We start from the raw sequence: 19461 nt of genomic DNA, 5'->3' as shown, positions 1-19461 counted from the left end.
CGGCGCAGATGTCAGAAGGCGGAACAAATTAGAACACTCGCCGTGAACAATAGCGTGACGTCAAGGTTATCGCATTATATAAGCAGGTGAGACAACGGCTCTAAAAACAGCTGCGTTATCAATCGGGCGGACACGTCCAGTTCGTACACCCGAAGAACAACATGCGTACGAGGAGCGCCGGAGGGAACAGCAACGAGAATGTAAACGGCGCCGGCGCGAAACGACCACCGACGAAGAGCGTTCCTGCAGTGCTGCACGATAACGACAATCGCGAGCGCGGGAAGCTCCAAACGAGCAACGACGCCAGACTAGCAACGAAAAAAATGATCATTTTACTCTGTGAAGGTGGAATGGCAGCGAAAGCTCTTAGCTTTTAGTTTGAGAGCTTCGACTGTCATCAGCTGTCACTGCCATTCCATCTTCACAGAGTGAAATGGTTGTCATTAATTCTTTTTCTTCAAATGCAACGTACCTTCAGAGTGACCTGTCTCGAAAAAAAAAAAGAATGTGCCGCAATTTTTTCTACAGTGACCATATAGGGTGACAAAAAATATGTTAAGTAAACATGCATTGTTTATTTGTGAATACTCATGGGCTTCCATAAATGCGTTTAATAACAATAAATAAAGACATACAGTGAAACATATATCTTCTGATTCGGCACTTGGGTTTGCATCGGAAGGATAGCAGCTCAACTCATGTTCAGCAGAGTCACTCTGCGTGCGCATGCAAGAAAACGATGAGATGGTTGCACGCCCGTCAGAAAAACCCCCAAAAGTCAAGAAACTTGCAGCAATCCTTCGTTCCGCTGCCAGCGAGGAACAATCGGCTTTCGCGAGCTGACTCGTGGGCAAAGAAACGTGAGGCGTGCCTGCCTGTGAACAGCTGTAATTGCGCCACTGTGAGCGACAGACGAGCGAGCGTGCCGTTGTCAGATGCGAAGAGGACTTGGCACCCAGAGGCGCCGCGTCCGTGAGCTTTCACGTACTCATCAACCTAGCATCATTCGATACATTGACCCCGGCACGCCCCTTCTACCCGGGTTGACTGGGCTTTGGTTCAGGCCAACGGTCCTCTAGCGGCGACCCTTTGGGAGATTAGGAACCAGGCAGACATCAGTTTCTGGGAACGCAATGAATGGAAATGGCCTGCGAGACAAACCAAAACCACCGCGTGCCCTCGCATGCGCGAGCGGTTGCTGAAACGCCAGCTTTAAAAAAGCCGTGGCATGAAATCCAAGAGACTATGGAGCAAATAAAAGATTACTTGTAACCACACAATGTGGCAGCACTTGCTGGGCAACAAAGAGTAAGTTGGGGCATTTTTCAAAGATGCAGACGGCGCTGGAAGTATCTGGCATCGACCATTTGTAAATTGTTCGTGGTGCCATATATTTATGGCATTGACAGTCAAAGGGTCAATGGGTGCCCAATTAATGGCACACAAATGTTCCTGCATTCCACCTGCCTTTCAATGCAGCCTGCCTTTCAATGTGGCCAGGATCAAAACCGCCACCTCAAGCTCAAGCACAACACCATGGCCACTGCACTACCACTGCGGGTAAGCAATAAATGAGCATCAGAGTGAACACAATTGCAAGTCTCCAAGGACTTCCACGCATAGGATGGCTACCAGAATACTGCCACACACATCTATATCCACTGCTATAACCTTCCAGCACTCAAAAGACATGTGCTCACAGGATACATTGTTTTCCAATCAAAATTCTTGCAGAAGCCATTTCACAACTGCTGATCAAGCGGGAAGCAAGTTGCTCTACCAGGTTACATTTGCTCCAAGCATTTGTAACAATGCAGTATAACTATCATAATACTACACAGAATTGGCACCATGCAAAGAAAAGCTACATATAAGCTGCATCAAACAACCTTACCAGTCACGCCTGCATACATGCCAATCTGTGAACTTCAAAGTTTGTAAAGATACTGCAAATAAAAAAAAGGGAGGGGGAGTGGACTAGCCTGCAAGTTTAACATACTTGTCTTGAGCACACACTGTGTCGGTTATGTATGCACCTTATGAACAATGATTTACCTCCAAATGCAGTACACAAGCAGCAGTGCACATTGTTTTTAGATCACGACGACCTTTTCAGGGACCTTTCTAATGCCTATTTGATTCGGATAAAGTTGTTTGAAGCAACTACCATCTGGCACATGGTACCTCATGCTGCTACAAGAAGACAGCGCAGCTGGGATCGCAATTTCATTTTTGCGAAAATCTTTTGCAAACCTTTCAACACCTTTAGAAGACTGGCAAACAAATTATTTTTTGCAAACCTTGACGTAACATCTGTAAAATAAGGCCAAATTTGTAAACGAGAAAAGCACTTGAAAAAATTGGCAAGTATCTGCTACTATCACTTGCCACAGCTGTGCTTGCCACTATCACTGTTGCCAAGAACCTTGTCACTCGTTTGTTCAAATTTATTTGTTTATATCCAAAGTTTGTTATATCCATGTTTGTTACGTTCAGATTCAGCTTGATTCAAGTCATACATGCTTTTCTACCCACTTGCTTGCTATCAACACCAGCTGCCATGCGGTGTCGGAACGAAGCAACGGCAAAGCAATTAGTTCAATGAGACGAATGCATTAATGGGCAAACTTGCGCCTGTAAAGAAAAAAAAAAATAACTCCAAGGCATCAACCGTGAAAAGCACAGCAGCTTCCTGAAAATCAGAAGTAGCACTCACTCGATCGCTATCTATACATGGCAAAGTTCTCAATGACCAACTTAGAACATAGTGAATATCAATATGTTGGAAGCCTTAGGTTGAAAGCGTGTACTCGTATAGGACAACAACAGCACAGCTTTGAGAACACGCTAGTGACATCGATGAGTGCAGGTAATTCGAAAACTAGCACATAGTGGCGATAATAAAACAGAGTAAAGCGAACAAATGACAACATGGTCGAACATTGTGACAATACTATCTAACCTTGTTAAAGAAAGTTGCATGTTATACAAACGCACCTTCAATATTTCCAACATTCTTTATAAGTATACCATGAGTCCCAGCTAACATTAGCCAAGCTGTTCACCAAAAGAAAGTTATTTAGAAAACATGGTGCAAGATGTATTTTAGGACTTACGATGTTCGGTTTTCAGAATGCTGACAACTGAACACTGTATATCTTAAAATCGTTTCTTGCACCGTGTTTTTCTTATAATTTTTTGTTGCACAGGTTGGCGAACGTTAGCTGGGACATCATATATATTTGTACTGATAATATCGGTGGACACAACCTTATTTCTATATCCATACATTCACGTACAACTCGTATGTTTCAGATTCAACCCGAGACTAGTTCCCACGTGATCTGCTGCTTGAAGAATGCGATTCAATTATTTTAGGCAGGATTTTTAAAATGTGCACAAGCTCAAAAATTCCTTTCAGTTTGACAACTTGAACGCAATGAGGCACTCCTCACTTTATTGACAAAAGCCATGAGGCTTTTGACCTTTGCATGCACCAGCAGAGATGGCAGGTGATTTCTTCAACCCGCTTGCAATCACAACTTCAATCAAAGGGCTACACTGAGGCACAGCAGTTGCACTGCTGCAAATAGAATATAAAAAATTTCAAGCAGTGTCAGGAAATGACAAGGCTAGCGCATTCATTTTCAGCAACGAAGGAAGACACTCACACATACAGTAGCGAACAAAAAGATACACTTTGCACTTTTGCTCTTGTAAGCTAACCTTCCAGGGCAACATGCTGCATCATCCCAAACTTCTAGCCTTGGACAATAGCCCTTTGAACACTCACACAAAAGGCGCCACATTGCCCACCAAATGTCAACAAATCTGCATACTTCATGAATGAATCACAAGAAAACTGCAAGAAATGTAGATAACAGCATGTACCAAGGAATGGAGGCCTGCGGAACAATGTATTGAGGCAACAACAGAACATTAGTCAGCCAGCTTTCATGCTTCACAGGAACTGTGTGACAAACGCACGAAGTGTACTTGTGTGCGATTATGTGCAAGTCGAGTGCCAGTGAGCGTGGGTCGATTGCATACATGAAGTGTGCACGTTTGAGCGGGAGTTTTCAAACATCATGAAGTGCACTGGAAGCATGAAGGCCAAGGTTCAAGCACCTCACGAAGAAAAATGAGTGATATGCTTGGACTATAGGACATGGATGCACCTGAGCAACAGCCCCTTTGAGCCAATCGAGGAAGCCGAAGTGGCACACTATTACCTATGTCATCAGCGCGAGGAAATCTGCCTTCTTAGCACTGAGATGGCCTCGCAGGCTAAGCAGACCTAGTGGTGGTGTCTGACGATGGACAACTGGGACGCCCCCCCCCCCCCCCCCCCCCCAGCCCAGCCCATCTCAGAGCATAAATACAGACCCTCAGAGACGAACACGGGGAAATAATGGAGATCAAGCTTCAGAAGGAGTGCCAGCTGAGGAAAGATCTACAAGTGGAGCTGGCGGGTTTAAAGCAGCCAAGCCAAACCGAATCCCTACCAATGCCTGAAATCCCTAAGGGAGGAGACGATCACGGATGTGCTAAGGCAGTCGCTGCACAGGTGGTGTGGTCACCCAAGTCTGATGATTGCGCATCAAGCTCTGTCGGAGTAGAGGAGAGAAGTGACAGCAGTGTGAAGAAGACTGAGTCTTCAACGAAGAATCGGAACCAAGATGAGGCGGCTCATAATTCTCAGCTCCTAGCTTAAAAGGAAAGGGCGGCGAAAGCACATGACTTCTGCGGCAAGCTCTCAGGGTTGAAATCCAGCGTCGACGCAACCACAGAGAGGCGCCGATTGAGGACTCAAGAGTACTCGCTGTGCCTTCATATACAGGGACGAGATCTCACGTCACTCGAAACAATCCACTCTGCACACGGTCAAGTGCAGTACTTTGTACGTGTTATCATCCTGGTGGAATTGTGCCATGATTGTGACTCGGTGTTTGTATCGTCTCTTGTTGAAATAAACTTTTCTAAACATACACTGTGCAGTTCCGAACCACAGAATACACAACCTTAAAGTGATTTTTGTACATTAATTGACTTAAGCTCGGAAACCTGGGATGTAAAGAAAGCCACTGTGGTGATTCACGCTGGCTACAAGGACATCATGCATGAGCTAGAAACCCCAGAAGACTCGGCAGTACAGCTTCGGGTGAGACTAGAGACATGGCTAGAAAGATATACAAAGCATAGTTTTTTGTTCTATGGTATACCCAAGCCTAAACTGGGCAGGAAATGCATGAATGCTGCCACTGCTGGAATTTGTAAGATCAACTTGTAAAGAGCTGAGGCCAAGGGTGGAATTGGTGGCCACAAAGAGAGTACATCAGTACCGGCAGGGGCAGGTATGTATACTCCTCTAGTGCGGCTGAGGAGCTAGGGCGACGTCTGGAGGAGACTGTGCTTTTCTTTACAAATACAACTGTAGGCTCCGGCAAACCACCACAGTCAGAAGACAGAGCCTGTTGCCTTCTTCACAGCAACCCTAGGACAGGTCATGCTACAAATGGCAGCCTCCACATGAGCAAAAATGACCCGCAGATGGAGACAGCAAGCCCAGATGAACTAGTGGAACAATGCCCTTCAATGTGAAAGCCCAGATAGTTCATATGAGCAGTGGATAGGGAACGGACCTCACAACAGGAATATATAATGGGAAAAACAACCAGAGTTTGTGGCTCTGGAAAGAAAAAGGCAGCAAAGAAAGAAAAAAAGCGGTATAATAGGGGAACAAATATTCTACCTCAACATTCAGGGTGGTAGACAAGAACAAAAATGGGAGGAACTCTATCATATCCTGGAGAGGAACGAAGTTTCTCTGGCATGCTCTGTAGAAACACACCTTAGGAACAGTGAGACTCCGCCTCCACGAAGAAATAATGTATGGGACAGACTCAATTGCGTAAACGGAGAACGTAGAGGAGGCAGGATAGGCACCCTCAACAGTGCGAAGTCCCAATGGGCAACAGCCCATCAATCTTGCATTGGAACACATGTGGTTGACGGGCCAGCTGGTATCACAGCAGGTGTCTTTCGGAATTGTTTACCTTGGCACAGGCAGAGATACATATCATTTTGGTGGTGCTTCAGAGAAACCCATCAGAGATGGCGAACCAGGTCAGTGATGTGAACCAATGTTTATGTGAACATAAGACTGTCCCATTTTTCGTGTTTTCTTTTTTCCTCTCTCCTCGCTGTGATGGCACCTCGACGGCTAGTCCTGCCAAGGCACTGGGTTGGCTTTCGACACATCGCGGTAAGGACCATGCTTTTCCCTCTTTGTTGTTTTCAGCCAATGTGTGGCAGTCACCGCAAAAGTTGTCGCTCATGGCGGGCCGCCCAGCCATGGATCCACGAGATTTTTGGCTTCTGAAGCCAGGGGAAAAAAGCGGGCGCTCGCACTGGCAGTGGCAGCACAAACTTTGTGGTCTTTATTACAATGTGCTCTACTGGGAGTCTCCTATACCACCACGAAGGTATGGGGATCCGCACCCTAAATGGCACATGCTGCATGTGCCCAAAGTGGACGCTCGCCTCCAGAAATGAAGCAGTGGACAGGTACGTACCCACCTCGGGTCGAGGACCCTCGGCATGGCCAGCCAACAATAAGGTTGCCCAGGAGAATCGGAATTCAGTATGCACCACGCATGCTGCTGTGCGAGAACTTCTCTCCACATCCCAACTCCCACGGTCAGCTCAGACCACCAGGCGAGTTCCCACATATACAAGAACAGTTGGGTAAGTCCCTGGTTCGCGTTGGGGGTGGAGAGCAGCGAGTGTATTTCAGGTAATATGGCCCTGCTGCTGTACATGTGCTCTCAGGGAAAAGAGAAAGGGAAAGCGGCAGCCCATGCGCATTAAGTTTGAAAGAGACCTCGTCGCAATGTGGCCCACATGCCCAAAAAATGCTCCACTACAGCACCACAACAAAATAGATGAACGCAATCCCCACAGCCAGTAAATATTTTGTTGATGCACTACAGCACCACAATGAAATAGGCGAATGCAATCTCCACAGTCAGTTAATATTTTGTGGCAATGCAATATCCACAGCGTACATACAACTCGAGTTGACAACTACCGTATTTACTCGAATCTAGGCTGACCCCGATTCTAAGCCGACCCCCCAAAGTTCAAAGCAAAAAAAAAAAAAAAAAAGAGAGAGAACTATACTACCTCGAATGTAGGCCGAACAAAAAAAGCGAGGACAGCGTTCACAAAATGCAAACAGCATTTATTCAATCTGAATGTGCAGAGCTCATTCAACGTCATCGTCGCTGCTAGACTCGTTGCTGTGTTCCTTGTCACTGTCACTTTCAAACAGTGCACTATCTTCAGTGCCGTCAAGCGCATTAGATATGCTGCACTTTTTAAAGGTGCGCACGATCAAATTACCTGGGATGTCGTCCCACGCTGCAGCTACCCAGCCCACCAGCTGCGATAGCGATGCACGCTTGATGCGGCCCGTTGCTGTTAGCATGTGGTCTTCGTCAGTCAACCAGTCAGTGTAATATTTCCGAAGATCCTTGAAAGGTTTGTTGATGCAGACATCAAGTGGCTGCAACTGGACCGTCATGCCGCCCAGTATGACAGTGAGGTCCGTGTTCGCTTGGGCGAGCGCAGCCTTCACGTTGTCGGTCAAGTGCCCACAGTAAGACTCAACGACAAGGAGCGAGTTTTGTCAAAAGGGCTCCTGGACGCCATCGCCACACAATCTTAACCCACTCTTCCACCATCACACCCGTCATCCACCCATTCTCATTTGCCCGCACAATGACATTTCTTGGGAAAGTTTCTCGAGCATATCAGCATATAGCAAATATCATATCAGGAGGGAGTTTATGTCCATCAGCTGTGCAGCACAGCATCACAGTTGCGCGCTCCTTCGCGTAGCCTGCAGAGTGCACCTTCACCTCCGTGGCAGCCTTGACATCCACGGTGTATGCCACTGGCATATCAAAATACATAGCCGTCTGGTCAGCGTTGCCGATTTGCCCAAGGTGGTAGCCTGCCGCTTCTCTCTTTCGCAGCACAAATGAGTGCTGAAAAGCTATCAGCTTTTCTTCGAAATCGCTTGGCAGCTTCTGGGTGATTGAAGTGCGACGTCGGAGGCTGAAGCCGAAGCGCTTCATGAATTTCTTAAGCCAGCCCCGGCTGGCTTTGAAATCTTTTGGCGTTAGGCCTCGCTCCCTCGAAAGTTCTCTAGCTTTCGCATGGAGCACTTCTGTTGTCACTGGAAGGGCAGCTGCTCTCTGCGTCCGAACAAAGACGGATAAAACTGTTTGCACTTTACGGTGACGGCCTTTCTTTGGTCCGCTAAATGCCATCCTCGTCGCGGCGCACGAAAAGACCTGCTGTCATTGTCCCCTGAAACGACGGGCGTTTTTCTCATCGACGCCAAAGTCCCGCCCGGCTTGAAGGTTCGACAATGCCTTTACGGCTATCAACTTTTTCTCTTGAAAGCGGCACTGTAGTGGCATCTCCTGCTTGGTGCCATCGTGATAACACCACGCCGCACACCGATACGGCGGACACAACAAAGGTCAAAATGGCGACCTCGTTTGTGTACGGTTGGCTACTGGCAAGGCTAGTAGTGGCTGCGATACTGACTTTTCTAGATCGCACTAGCTATGCACCATATTTAGCAGTTTCAATGAAAAACTGGCGCGTTTTTTAAATCCTCGAATCTAAGCCGACCCTAGAGTTTGGAATATGATAACTTGAAGAAACTATCGGCCTAGATTCGAATGAATACGGTACATTGCGCAGTTGTCATTAGCCAGTAATTCGTCCTTTTTTTCTCATGTCGCATTATACCAACCTCTCACTGGAGGTCAGCTAGGTGTTCACACAGCTGCAGTGGAGAAAGCAGACAGCATGCTCCAACAACACAGCTTGCATGGGAGACCCAAGGCAGGTATGACCAGGGTGTTGGTGGTGAATGATCATAAGAACTGCCAACAGACACTTATTGCTTCCACCGAAGAGTGTGAGCTCACTTATACAGCTTCACTGTCTTTAACATATGAGTATTCAGATTGCCATACATATGCAAAGCGTAAATCTTAGGATGAAGTAATGAACTCATGACAATGCCACAACAGCAGCAGCATAATGGAATGATTGACAGACAGGACAGTTCCAACGTATGAATTGCCGTCACAGCAAACCAGCTAAAAATAAGGTGGCAGGGGCTGATTGGGGGAGGGGGGTGTGGTGGGTTTTTTTGCCACATCAAAAGTTTTACACTTTGCCACGGCTAACCAGAAGGCAAGACAGAAACTGCACTCGAACGTAAACATTTGGCCCAAATATTGTAAATGGTGTCCAGTATGAGCATGCCATTGTGGCCAGCACTTTCTAGCAGTGCATGCATGCGTGTGTTTTTGCAAGAGCAAATTTTATCGTTTACTGTACTAAACGCATTAGTCTGCACATCCTTATAGATTCTGATCTCATCTAGGTGAACTTGAAGTTGTTTCACAATGTGTACACTAAGGTTAATGGTCACAATAAAAAACTAAACAGGGCCAAGGACCGATCAATAAAGATATTAATTCAATGCTGCAGTGCAAAATGCGATAGAACAATGCACCTGCAGAAACATGCCGGAACACCAATAACGCTTAAGAGTGGATGTAACACAGATAGCCCAATGCAGTTTTGAAAGTGCCTTGAGACAGTTGACGGTTCATCTCACAGCACCACCGCCGCTGGCAGCTGCAGTCAGTGATTCTGACAGGTTAGCCTGGCTATGACAACGGTGCCCCAAGAACAAGTAAAACAGCCCAATGGCTGCACATGTTCATTGACTATGGCTATGCAGTACAGCAAAGCCACACTGGTAGTGTACATCATTTACAGTTCACAAATGAATACAGATGCACCCACGATTAAGGTACACAGAACAGGATTTCAGTAAAAAAAAAAAGCAATTAATGGCAATTCATACCGACAACCTGAAATTGACGGAAGCACTGCAACGTTTGCAATGCCAGTTCGAATGGAAGTCTTCACTTTCAGGTTGCATGCCATGGCATCGAGGAAATTTGTTCTTGTTGTAGAAACCCTGATTTTCATACTTTTGATAATGGATAAAGACTATTAAATTACGTATTGGCAAACATCACAGTTTTCAATAAACTGGACATCAGCAGCACATGCACATGGTAAAGTAGTGAAAAGTTGTGGCATCAAATGCGAACAGTGCAGCCACCAAACTGCACAAAAAGATTCGCCTGCTTCTGCCACTTTTATGGCTCTTGCGTCCGAGTGTGAGGGAGGCCTTCCTGTCGTCATGGACAGGTGTGCCCCCGAGGCCACCCAGATGCTGCCACTGTTGCGTTGAGCAGCTTCTTCATTCTGTCAACCTGGTCATGCAGGAACTGCGAAAATGAATATGACCACATCAAGCCTGACATTCACAATTTCCCACTTTCAAGTTTTGATCTCGACTTATTCCTGCAAGAACAATGTAGCCTGTGCATAATTTTAAATACTTACAGCCCAAACTTCTGTTCTCAGTAAACAGCGCAATAAGGCATCTGGTACAAACAACTAATGCTTTTCCTTTCGTGTTACTTCCTATGTTGTTTAATTTGACAAATGTTTTGTACACACACCCTCTGTAACACCCCGTGGACCTTGAGGGTATACTGATACATAATATACAAAAATATGTTGCTTTACTAAACTGACACATGCAGTGGTCAACTGCCAATGGGCAATGATATGTCAGTGGTATGCCATCGCAGCAGCTAGAGTAACAAACAGGAAAGCTAGTACATATGAACCTATGGGAACTGTACAGTACCAATGCACTAAAGTGTAAGAGATCAAAATGAAACGCGTAAATGAGGTCTTACTGTAAATTTACATTCTGTAAACCTCTTTTGTAAAACTCGGAGTACTTGTTTTATGACAGGAGATTACTTATTTGTGGAGCAACGCATGATGCTCAAACAATATGCTTGCGTTTCAAGCCAGCCTCCGACCACAGCAATTTGTAATAAAATGGTTGCAAGTATCCCACTGATGTCCCCAGGCTTAACTTTAAATGTTAGGCTGCCTCACATTGATGGGCAAAGCACAGGAGGAAACTATGCTGGCTTATTACATACAGCCATTCACCTGTGTTGTGCACTCACCTTAACAACACAGTCACGAGACATCAACTTGGACTCCAATGCAGCAAGTTGAAACGTGCAATCTTGCGCACTGGACTAGAGTGATGTGGTGTTCCGTTTGACAAGATTGATCGGCATGCTGAGGCAAGGCATTGTCCTGCAGGGTGAGCACTTACATTATCACTAGAGTTGAGAAAACTTGAACGAAACCACTACTACAATCTGGAAGAAATCTGGATACAAGACAAAAAAAAAATGGCACACGTTCCGGGACAGCGCATGGTGCACTAAGATATGTTCACTTTGTTTTTGGTGCCATCAAAATGTTTGCCGTTCTCTGACAAACAGAACAAACCTGAGTGGCCGCGGTATTGGGCGCTCCGGAGATCCCGCAACACCATGACTGGCTAGCCTAAATAATGGTGGCTGCGGCAGCTACCTCTTCGTGCCGCCTCCCATAAATTGGAGAAAGGGGAACTGATAGACTTGATTCTGTTAATCATGAATTCTTCTCTCGTTTATCAATTGCGAGGGCCTCAACTCTGGCAGCCTTGATGTCATTAAGTAGCAAGTGAGGGTTTATTAACCAGGTGCCCATTTCCTAAGATCACGTGTTACATGACGCCATCAGGCAAAAAGAAAAGGATGTCGCCAGTGGGAGCCGGCGACACATTATCTTTTTGCCCAACTTTCATTTGCTTTTCTTTATTATTTTCTACATTTCAATAACTACAGCTAATACCCCCAATGCGTTCCTCTTATATGGCCACGACCCCCACAAATTGGTGACATTAGACAAATGAGCCCAGCCATGCCAGCATCAACACACCGATTCTATCAAGGCATGAGTGACGTGGCCTCATGCGGTCTGGCAGAAGTCCCGTGGTTGTAGCGTGTCCGGAAATTCTACATCAACATGCTAGACATCTGGTTCATCCAGCTGGACAGCCACTTCCGTATCAGCAAAGTTCCAGGTTCCGGCTACCACTCCCCGGCCCCCAACTTCCAAGGATTTGGGGGCACCTGTTCTTGCTCAACCAAGCCACCTAGAGCACTCACTCGCAACATATCTCTCCATTTAAACTGTCGCGTCATTCCACGTCTTGTCGTCCCACATCGCCTGCGCCCACTCGTACCGATCGTCAGCACGTGCCAGCTCCCAGCACCAAACCTCTACTCAGTCCGTGAGCCACCTCCCCATTTCTAAGACAGCTGGGCAATGACTCTTTCCAAGAAATTCGCTGGGCCAAACACAAGCACTTTCAGCTACACTACGGCCTGCCACTCTCCTTCCTTAGACGCTCCCGCAAGCAATTCGCTTTCCATTCTAGGGCACATCACTAATTATTAATTCAGAGGCTCTCCCACCGGCTCCAGTAGGCACTAGGCACAAATTTCCCTTACGCAGGATGGCGTCGCTACAAGCACAATTTTGGTGATGCCTTCAGCAACCATCACAACCTTGACACTATCGGCATTGGAGATTACGCCGCAAGCAGCAGCAGGCGAGCCTTCCGATGTTGCGTTCTCGCCTTCCGTGGATACATAGCCGACCGAAGTTTTGCAGGAGCAGCTTTCAGCAGCTTTGAAGAAACCAGATAGTGCTGCTATCTGGTTTCTTCAGCTCGAGAATCACTTCTACGTCAACGTGAGCAACCAACACTTGCACTATCTCCATGCAAGTCGCGAGCTGCCAGACGGTCTTCTTTCAGAACTCCCACTTCTACCAGGCCCGGGCATCTATGAGAACACGTTGTGATTTTTCACCATGACATCACTGTTGCTGCACCTCACTCACAACCTACACTACCAGTGCTGCCTACTGGTACATGTCTCTCGGATTGTGGGAACCCGACACTACCAATGACTACAGCATCTGCTTTCTATGCCGTTCTGACGAAAGCCCTGGCAAATTACACACCAAATGAGTGGCTGGATTGACCATGCCATCTCAAGACCACAGTCTTGCTAATCATCACAATACACTCCCCTGCTGCATAACTGTACCCGCACCTGAAAAGGAGAAGCAGCATGAATCAGCAAGGGCAACAAGGCACAGCACCCCTCGTAGTTCTCCACCACTGCCCCTATTGCACACTGTTCGACGACACCATCTTCAGCGTTGCTCCCCTCAATATGCTGAACTCCCTGCATGTGCCAAGAAGCGGGCAATATGCGAGCCTTTTGCAAACATTTTAATCATGCTTCGCACTAGGAAGGGGACCCTGTGGCGGTGCGACTATCGCCTCCAGAACTAGTGAAAAAGACAGCTCACGAATATAGCATGAGAAGAGAACACACTAGCACGCTCAACCTAAGCAGCAGTAGCTGCCGCTCCCGAGATCCAGTGGCACCAGGGCTGGCCTGTCTAAATGAACCGTGGCCATGGATGCTACTCTTTCGCGCCGCCTCCCACAACTACCTCATTCTCTACTGTTAAAACGTTAAGAACATCCCAATACGCTGCTTGCCCAACCTGTGCCTTTTCTCCTTAATATATTCTTAAAGCTGGCTAGAGAACAAAAGCCCCACATCATTATAAGTGCATCCACACCATGTCAAGCTCGTATAATACTCACAGAGAAGGCGCTAAAAAGTCTGAAAGGGACCAAAACAAATGCTGCTTTTGTTTCTTGAAGGGGATCAGCACATGCAATGTTTCAGGATATTATAATCTGCCCCATCGATAGCGCTTGGATTACTTCACAGCCTGGTATAGTACACACAGGATGCCAAGTATTCCATGCCAAGATGCAATAATCTGGTACAGTTATGGCAAACTTCTGACGTTTCAAAGGCAAGTGCCACAGAGTGAAAATTAACTACACAGTAGCTGTGACAAGGCCAACCTTTAGGTTTAAGAGCTCTTCTAAAAGCACGCATAGCTCTTGGGAACCAGTGCGGCAGGCTCCACATGACCCATGACGCACATTAAATAAATGTGGTACTTTCACAGTTCTTGCAATTCCGAAGAAATGTGTGACAGTTTACAGCGCAAGTGATTTGGATGCCGTCATGGCCAAATACTAAGCAGAGGAAACCACTAGTGCTGCCTGACAAGGCAAAAATATTAACTGCAGCTGAGTGGCAAAGCGAGCACAAGCCTGTCTATTAAACCACTGGAAACATTACAGAAAACCTGGACAACTGGGGCAATTTGTAATTTTTTCGGATACCCAACGTAAATTCAAAGACGACAAATTTGCTGGAAACTGCGACTTGCTGGAATTTACAAGCAAGCTTAATAAAACCATATACATAGCTGACACTAACATAACGACATTTTTTGAAATCGAGACGTGTCCCTGGAATCAGAGCTCTAGTTAGCACAGAAGCATGGACTGCTCAAAAATACTTGTTCCATAAGTCAGTGCAATAAATTTACACAGTAGAACTTCTTTGCTTCTTATCGTACTGGGCTCTTTTGGCTTGCAACAAGTTCTCCAAGCTTATTAGATTGTGTCTTCAGTTCTTTTAAGATGCAGGTTATACACATACAATCAACTATGTTTGAGGAGACGATATCAGAGTTGCCAATGTCACAGCAAGCTAGTGCAGGAGCTGCATGGTATCATCACCAATCCGTGTTTTTTGCATCTTTTCTGGCTTACAAAGCTTCATCTCATGGCAAGAGTAGCAACTGCATAACGCAGAAGTGTGATTTACCAATACAACCTAACTTAATACTGTTATCTCTTTTAGCCTCCCTTGAGGCAAAACCAATTGGCCGCATCAAAAGTTGCCAAGAAACGGTAGCATATTGTGCAAGCATGCAATGAAGAGACTCACCTCGCCAACGTGCTTATCATTGCAACTTAGCCATGAATCCCAGTGGAAGGTGGTACTTGTTGACTTGGATGTGTTGCATGCCGACAGCTTTTCATCTATGACATCACCAACCTGCAGGATAAATGACCTCACATAAGACACCCGCGACGCAAAATAACCTGTGTATTTATTGACTGAACTAGATCTAACCATTTGGATGCTACCCTCTTGTCTAAGAATTTTATGTATGTCTCCCTAAAATGAAAAAAAAGAAAAGAAAAATATGCAGAAATTCTGGGGTTAGTATTGGGGCAAGCACCGTCCTTGGAAACACTGGCATTACCATTGGCATTGACGTGGCATAAAATGTCACTTCTACACAGCTGCTCCATGGCTAATACTTATCACCCAGTTGGATTTGAACCTTATCTGCCCTACAGTCCTGCATTCCATTTTACACTGTTCAGGGTATTAAAAAAAAAACTGATGCACTGTGAAGTGCTCTTTGATTCCACGCACGTAATTTACCCTGCAAGACCTTGAAATTAAATTAAAATCTAGGGTTTTATGTGCCAGAGCCATGATCTGATTATGAGGCACGCCATAGTGCTCCGCATCAATTTCGACCACCTGGGGTTCTTTAGTGTGCACTCAATGCATGGTGCACAGGTGTCTTTCCATTCCACCCCCATCAAAATTCGGCCGCCATGGCCACGATTCAATCGGGCGGCCTTGTCCTTAGCAGCGCAACGCTGAAGACACAAGCAACCACAGCAGGTACCCACAACTCCTGAACACTGAGAATTACCAAGTCAAGCCACGCGCCAACACTCTTCACATTTTTGCAATGCCACTGATATCCCTTTTGCAATCTTAGCCGTTGCTTGGCAACGAGTGACTTCATAATGTCTTGCTAATGCCACTTCACACTTTCCCATTGACGATGTCTCACTAACACCACTTCACTCACTTCTGTTGTCCTGTACTTGTTGACACATCGCTTATCCCATTCAGCACAAGTTGCTAATGTTGCTGCATGCTTCACAATACATTTTGGAGCTGTTCTCGATGCAGCAGTCCAGACTGGTTTGCATCTCAAGCACAGGGCATGTCTAATTACACTTGGTCACAAACATGCAAACGTGTTATGATCATTACGACGTCTTTCGTGGCATGTCACCGGCCACTGTTCTTACACCCACTGCTCTCACATTACAGGGAGCCTTCATGTGTAAAAAAAAAAAAAATGTTGTGGACGTGTGTATAAAGGCTTCCCATCATGTTATCAGTGGTTGGCAAGATCTGTAGACGGCGCCGCGCACCTCATTCTAGAAATTACGACATCGGTCACCCCATAAATACCAGTCCAGCACCACAGAGAATGCTTCCGTATTAAAGGAATTGAAAACTAAGAGGCTCTTTGTATAAAGCTGGCAACAGAACGGAGCGTTTCGAGTTAGGTTTGCCTACTGTTCATCATAACAGGGGAACAACGCAACAATTTGACAAGAACAAAGAAAAGCAGAAAGAAGACACACAGCGCCATTCTTCGTCCCTGTCAGATTCCTGCGCTGTTCCCCTGCTACGACGAGCAGAAGAAAGGACTGGCGATAGCAAGCTACTGACCGCGTTGGTATAGCCGAAGGGATCGTCTATCAAGCGCTGCCCAACGCCAGCGTTGGCAGCTTCGCGCTCGGCACGCCTACGGCGCCGCTGAGCTTCGGCCCGGGGCGACAGCGTTTCGCCGTGCAATGGACCGTCTTCCCGGAGTTGTCGTTCTTCATCGGCATCGCGCCGGGCCTGCCTGCGACGCCGCTGTGCTTCGGCACGTCGCTTCTTCCTTTCTTCGGGGTCCTTACGAGTTCTTCCAGCTCGAGGTGGGGCGCCTTCCCGCAGTCGTCGTTCTTCTTCGGCCTGGCGCTGTAGTTGCCTGTGACGTCGCTGAGCTTCGGCCCACTGCCGTCTCTTCTCCTCGGGTCCAGCGGGCGCTGGCCTCACAAGGGGGGAGGGGGACTCGCGCTGGGCCTGCCAGCGGCGTAGCTGACCCTCCGAGCGCCTGGCCCTCGTTTCCTCGGCGTCCACCGGAGCTTTCCTCGCTTTCGTAGGACGCGGGCTCGCGACGCCGCCGGCCTCGTCCCCAACGTCGCCGTGCGTTGGTCCACTTGTCTCCGAGGGCGTGCAATGCGCGTTCCATGGCAAGTGCAGGATGTACGTAATCTCACTCACGGTGACCTCGCGGCTCATCGGTCGCCGCTTCGGGTGAACGTTGGACGAACTTGAGCTCGAATCTTGGGCTAGCACCACAGCAGATCCTCGCACAGTGCAGCCATAGAAAAGTGCTGATGATGATACTGAACTTGAACCGAAAGCGAAAACGAAAGTGCGCGTAAGCATTGTGCTACTTGCTCATCTCTATGCAGCCCGGTGTCATTACCAATGTTATGAAACTTGATCTGACCAGTACAAACGACGGCGCTGCTGCGACGCGAACTGCTGCCGTTCTTTATTCTATATGGTCAGCAACATGGCAACAAGGAAGGTCAAACGCAAATCGTGGGTGGCGGCAATGGAAAAGAAACCTGCTACGAGTAACCCTCGTAGGAAAAAACGAAATCAGGACGGACATAATTTATAACTCAAAGAGAAGTTCCTTGCAATTCAATGCGAGATCAGCATGCCTTAGAACCCGTAGTTATAAAGCGAGGTACGATGCTTGTTGGGTAGCTAAAGCCTTGTTGCCGTAAAGCTGGGCTAGCTAGGCCTGGCTGCGCCCTGGTTCTACTTAAGCCGCCCTTGGCGATTCGTTTAGTAAAGCTTATTAGGAGGCGTTGGCTTATTGTTTTGCATAGTTTTGCTACCGTTGTAAACAAACACGGAGGAAGGAAACTAAGGAGAGGCCCTGACGTCACTCTTTGTGAAGCAAAAGTGAAGCCGGAAGTTGGCGTTGCTCATGGCGATGCTCCGCCTTTTGGGCCACCCTCCTCTCTTGTTTACATCTTTCGCGAAACCACGCCGCGCTGCGCGTGGTTTCGCGCGCGCTCGCGCAACATCCGGCAGAGCACGGTGCAGGTAACACATCGCAACAAGACACGGTGACTAACGCAAACCCGCCCACACAGCGCCTTTGCCACGGCACGAAACCTACCAGAGCAACACGTGTGAGCGCTCAAAACCATAACAACGCCGCCATTGTGGCCCAAAAGGCATGGCAATACAGCAAAAAAAAAGAAAAAGCAGCAAAAAATATATGAGAACCTACTACGTCATTTCCACCACACTTTTCTCCTAGCGCGCGGAGGGGGTAGGGCCTCTCCTTAGTTTCCTTCCTCCGTGTATTGGCGGCGAGGAGTTACGGAGTCGCCATCTATCGGAAGCGCCTCGCTGGCGTAGTATGAGGGATCACGTGGCACGCTACTCATAGGTTTTGCTGTCAGCGCTCACTGAAAACACCACGCGCGAGCTCTCCCGGACATTTCTGTAAGTACTTTCGAAACGAGAGAAGTTGTTTACTGTCTAAATAGTAATCTTGGGCAAACTGAAAGCACACAATCGTTTACAGACGCTATCTCTTTACCGAATACGTACAGTGAACGCCACTGCGCGCGGTCGCCGCGATGGAGTCTCCCGAACCGGCTTCTTGCGTGAAAGGTAGGTAAACGCTGAGAGCAAACTATATGAAATCTGTTCTTATAGTGTTTGTATAACTCTTGTATAGTGTTTTTAAAGAAGCCCCAATGCAGCGATCGCGCAGATTCGCAGCGACCGACTACGCGTCTGCATGCTTGTCCGCGCACTGTTTCGCTTTCGCCGCGTGCGCGTTTTCGCACCGTGCCATGAGCTTTAGGCTGCAGAATATGAGCATTTGACAGTATACAAGCAACCATTGTTGCGTGGGCGTTATCAGAGCGGTTCAAAAATAATTTCATTGTAGAGACTTCGACGCCTACAGGGACTATGATGTGCCGTCGCGACGATTCAATCTTTTTTTCTTCTAAATTCTTTGACCTTTGAATATTATTTCTCGAGTTGCGTCGCACTGTATGTTTATCGGTGTTCTCAGCGTTCAATATCCCACTGCTCCTTTTTTTGTAATGCAGTGCATTAATTCATAACACAAACATGACCATGTGCCATGCTTTCTTTAAATGTGCTTCTTACCGCTGCCTTTCCAATCCACTGAATTTGCCAGTATCTGTAGCATCGACAAGTTGACAGACCAAACCGTCATGACATTAGTCGTGCAGCAGACTCGGGCGAGCGTCTCAGTGCGCGTCTTCAGAACATCGCAGACCGGGCGCCGTAGCAGAAATCTTCCTCGCGTCTGTGCTTGCTGCATACCCGAGTTGTAGCCGATGACTGTAGCCGGTTTTATGTTTCGCGAGCCAAGCCTCACGCAGCTTCTTGTCTTGCGGCTACGTGTGAATAAGGCTGACACCGGCCTCCGTTACGCGCGTCCGGCCCTGCGGCACCGAGCAGTAGCCTACCATGTTGTGCGCCTTCAAAGGTAGCCACTACCTATTGTAGTGCTTTCAAGCGTTGTAAAGGAGACACTCGAAGC

At 47.3% G+C, this 19461-nt stretch overlaps 1 protein-coding gene across 1 annotated transcript; it reads right to left on the bottom strand.

Moving 5' to 3' along the window:
- Nucleotides 1-4361: 4361 nt before the first annotated feature.
- Nucleotides 4362-17978, bottom strand: LOC142589873 (uncharacterized). Its single transcript, XM_075701521.1, has 4 exons — nucleotides 16530-17978; nucleotides 14925-15035; nucleotides 11157-11292; nucleotides 4362-10394 (listed from the first exon to the last, which is right to left on the bottom strand). Exons 1-3 carry the CDS (start codon nucleotides 17295-17297, stop codon nucleotides 11170-11172), a joined length of 1002 nt encoding a protein of 333 aa, XP_075557636.1. The 5' UTR covers nucleotides 17298-17978; the 3' UTR covers nucleotides 4362-10394; nucleotides 11157-11169.
- Nucleotides 17979-19461: the final 1483 nt, after the last annotated feature.

Source organism: Dermacentor variabilis, chromosome 8 (genome assembly GCF_050947875.1).
Source record: "Dermacentor variabilis isolate Ectoservices chromosome 8, ASM5094787v1, whole genome shotgun sequence".
Classification (NCBI taxonomy): Eukaryota; Metazoa; Arthropoda; class Arachnida; order Ixodida; family Ixodidae; genus Dermacentor; species Dermacentor variabilis.
Note: the sequence above shows the minus strand (reverse complement) of the source record. Positions and strands in the feature narration are given on the sequence as shown.

Bases quoted from the DNA above. Each gene is read 5' to 3' on its own strand.
- LOC142589873 (XM_075701521.1), bottom strand. From the start codon at position 17,297: ATGCTTACGCGCACTTTCGTTTTCGCTTTCGGTTCAAGTTCAGTATCA. The intron at 15,036-16,529 runs GTCAGTAGCTTG...TTTATCCTGCAG, and splicing joins CCTTCGGCTATACCAACGCG to GTTGGTGATGTCATAGATGA. The intron at 11,293-14,924 runs GTGAGTCTCTTC...CTCACCCTGCAG, and splicing joins ATGATAAGCACGTTGGCGAG to GACAATGCCTTGCCTCAGCA.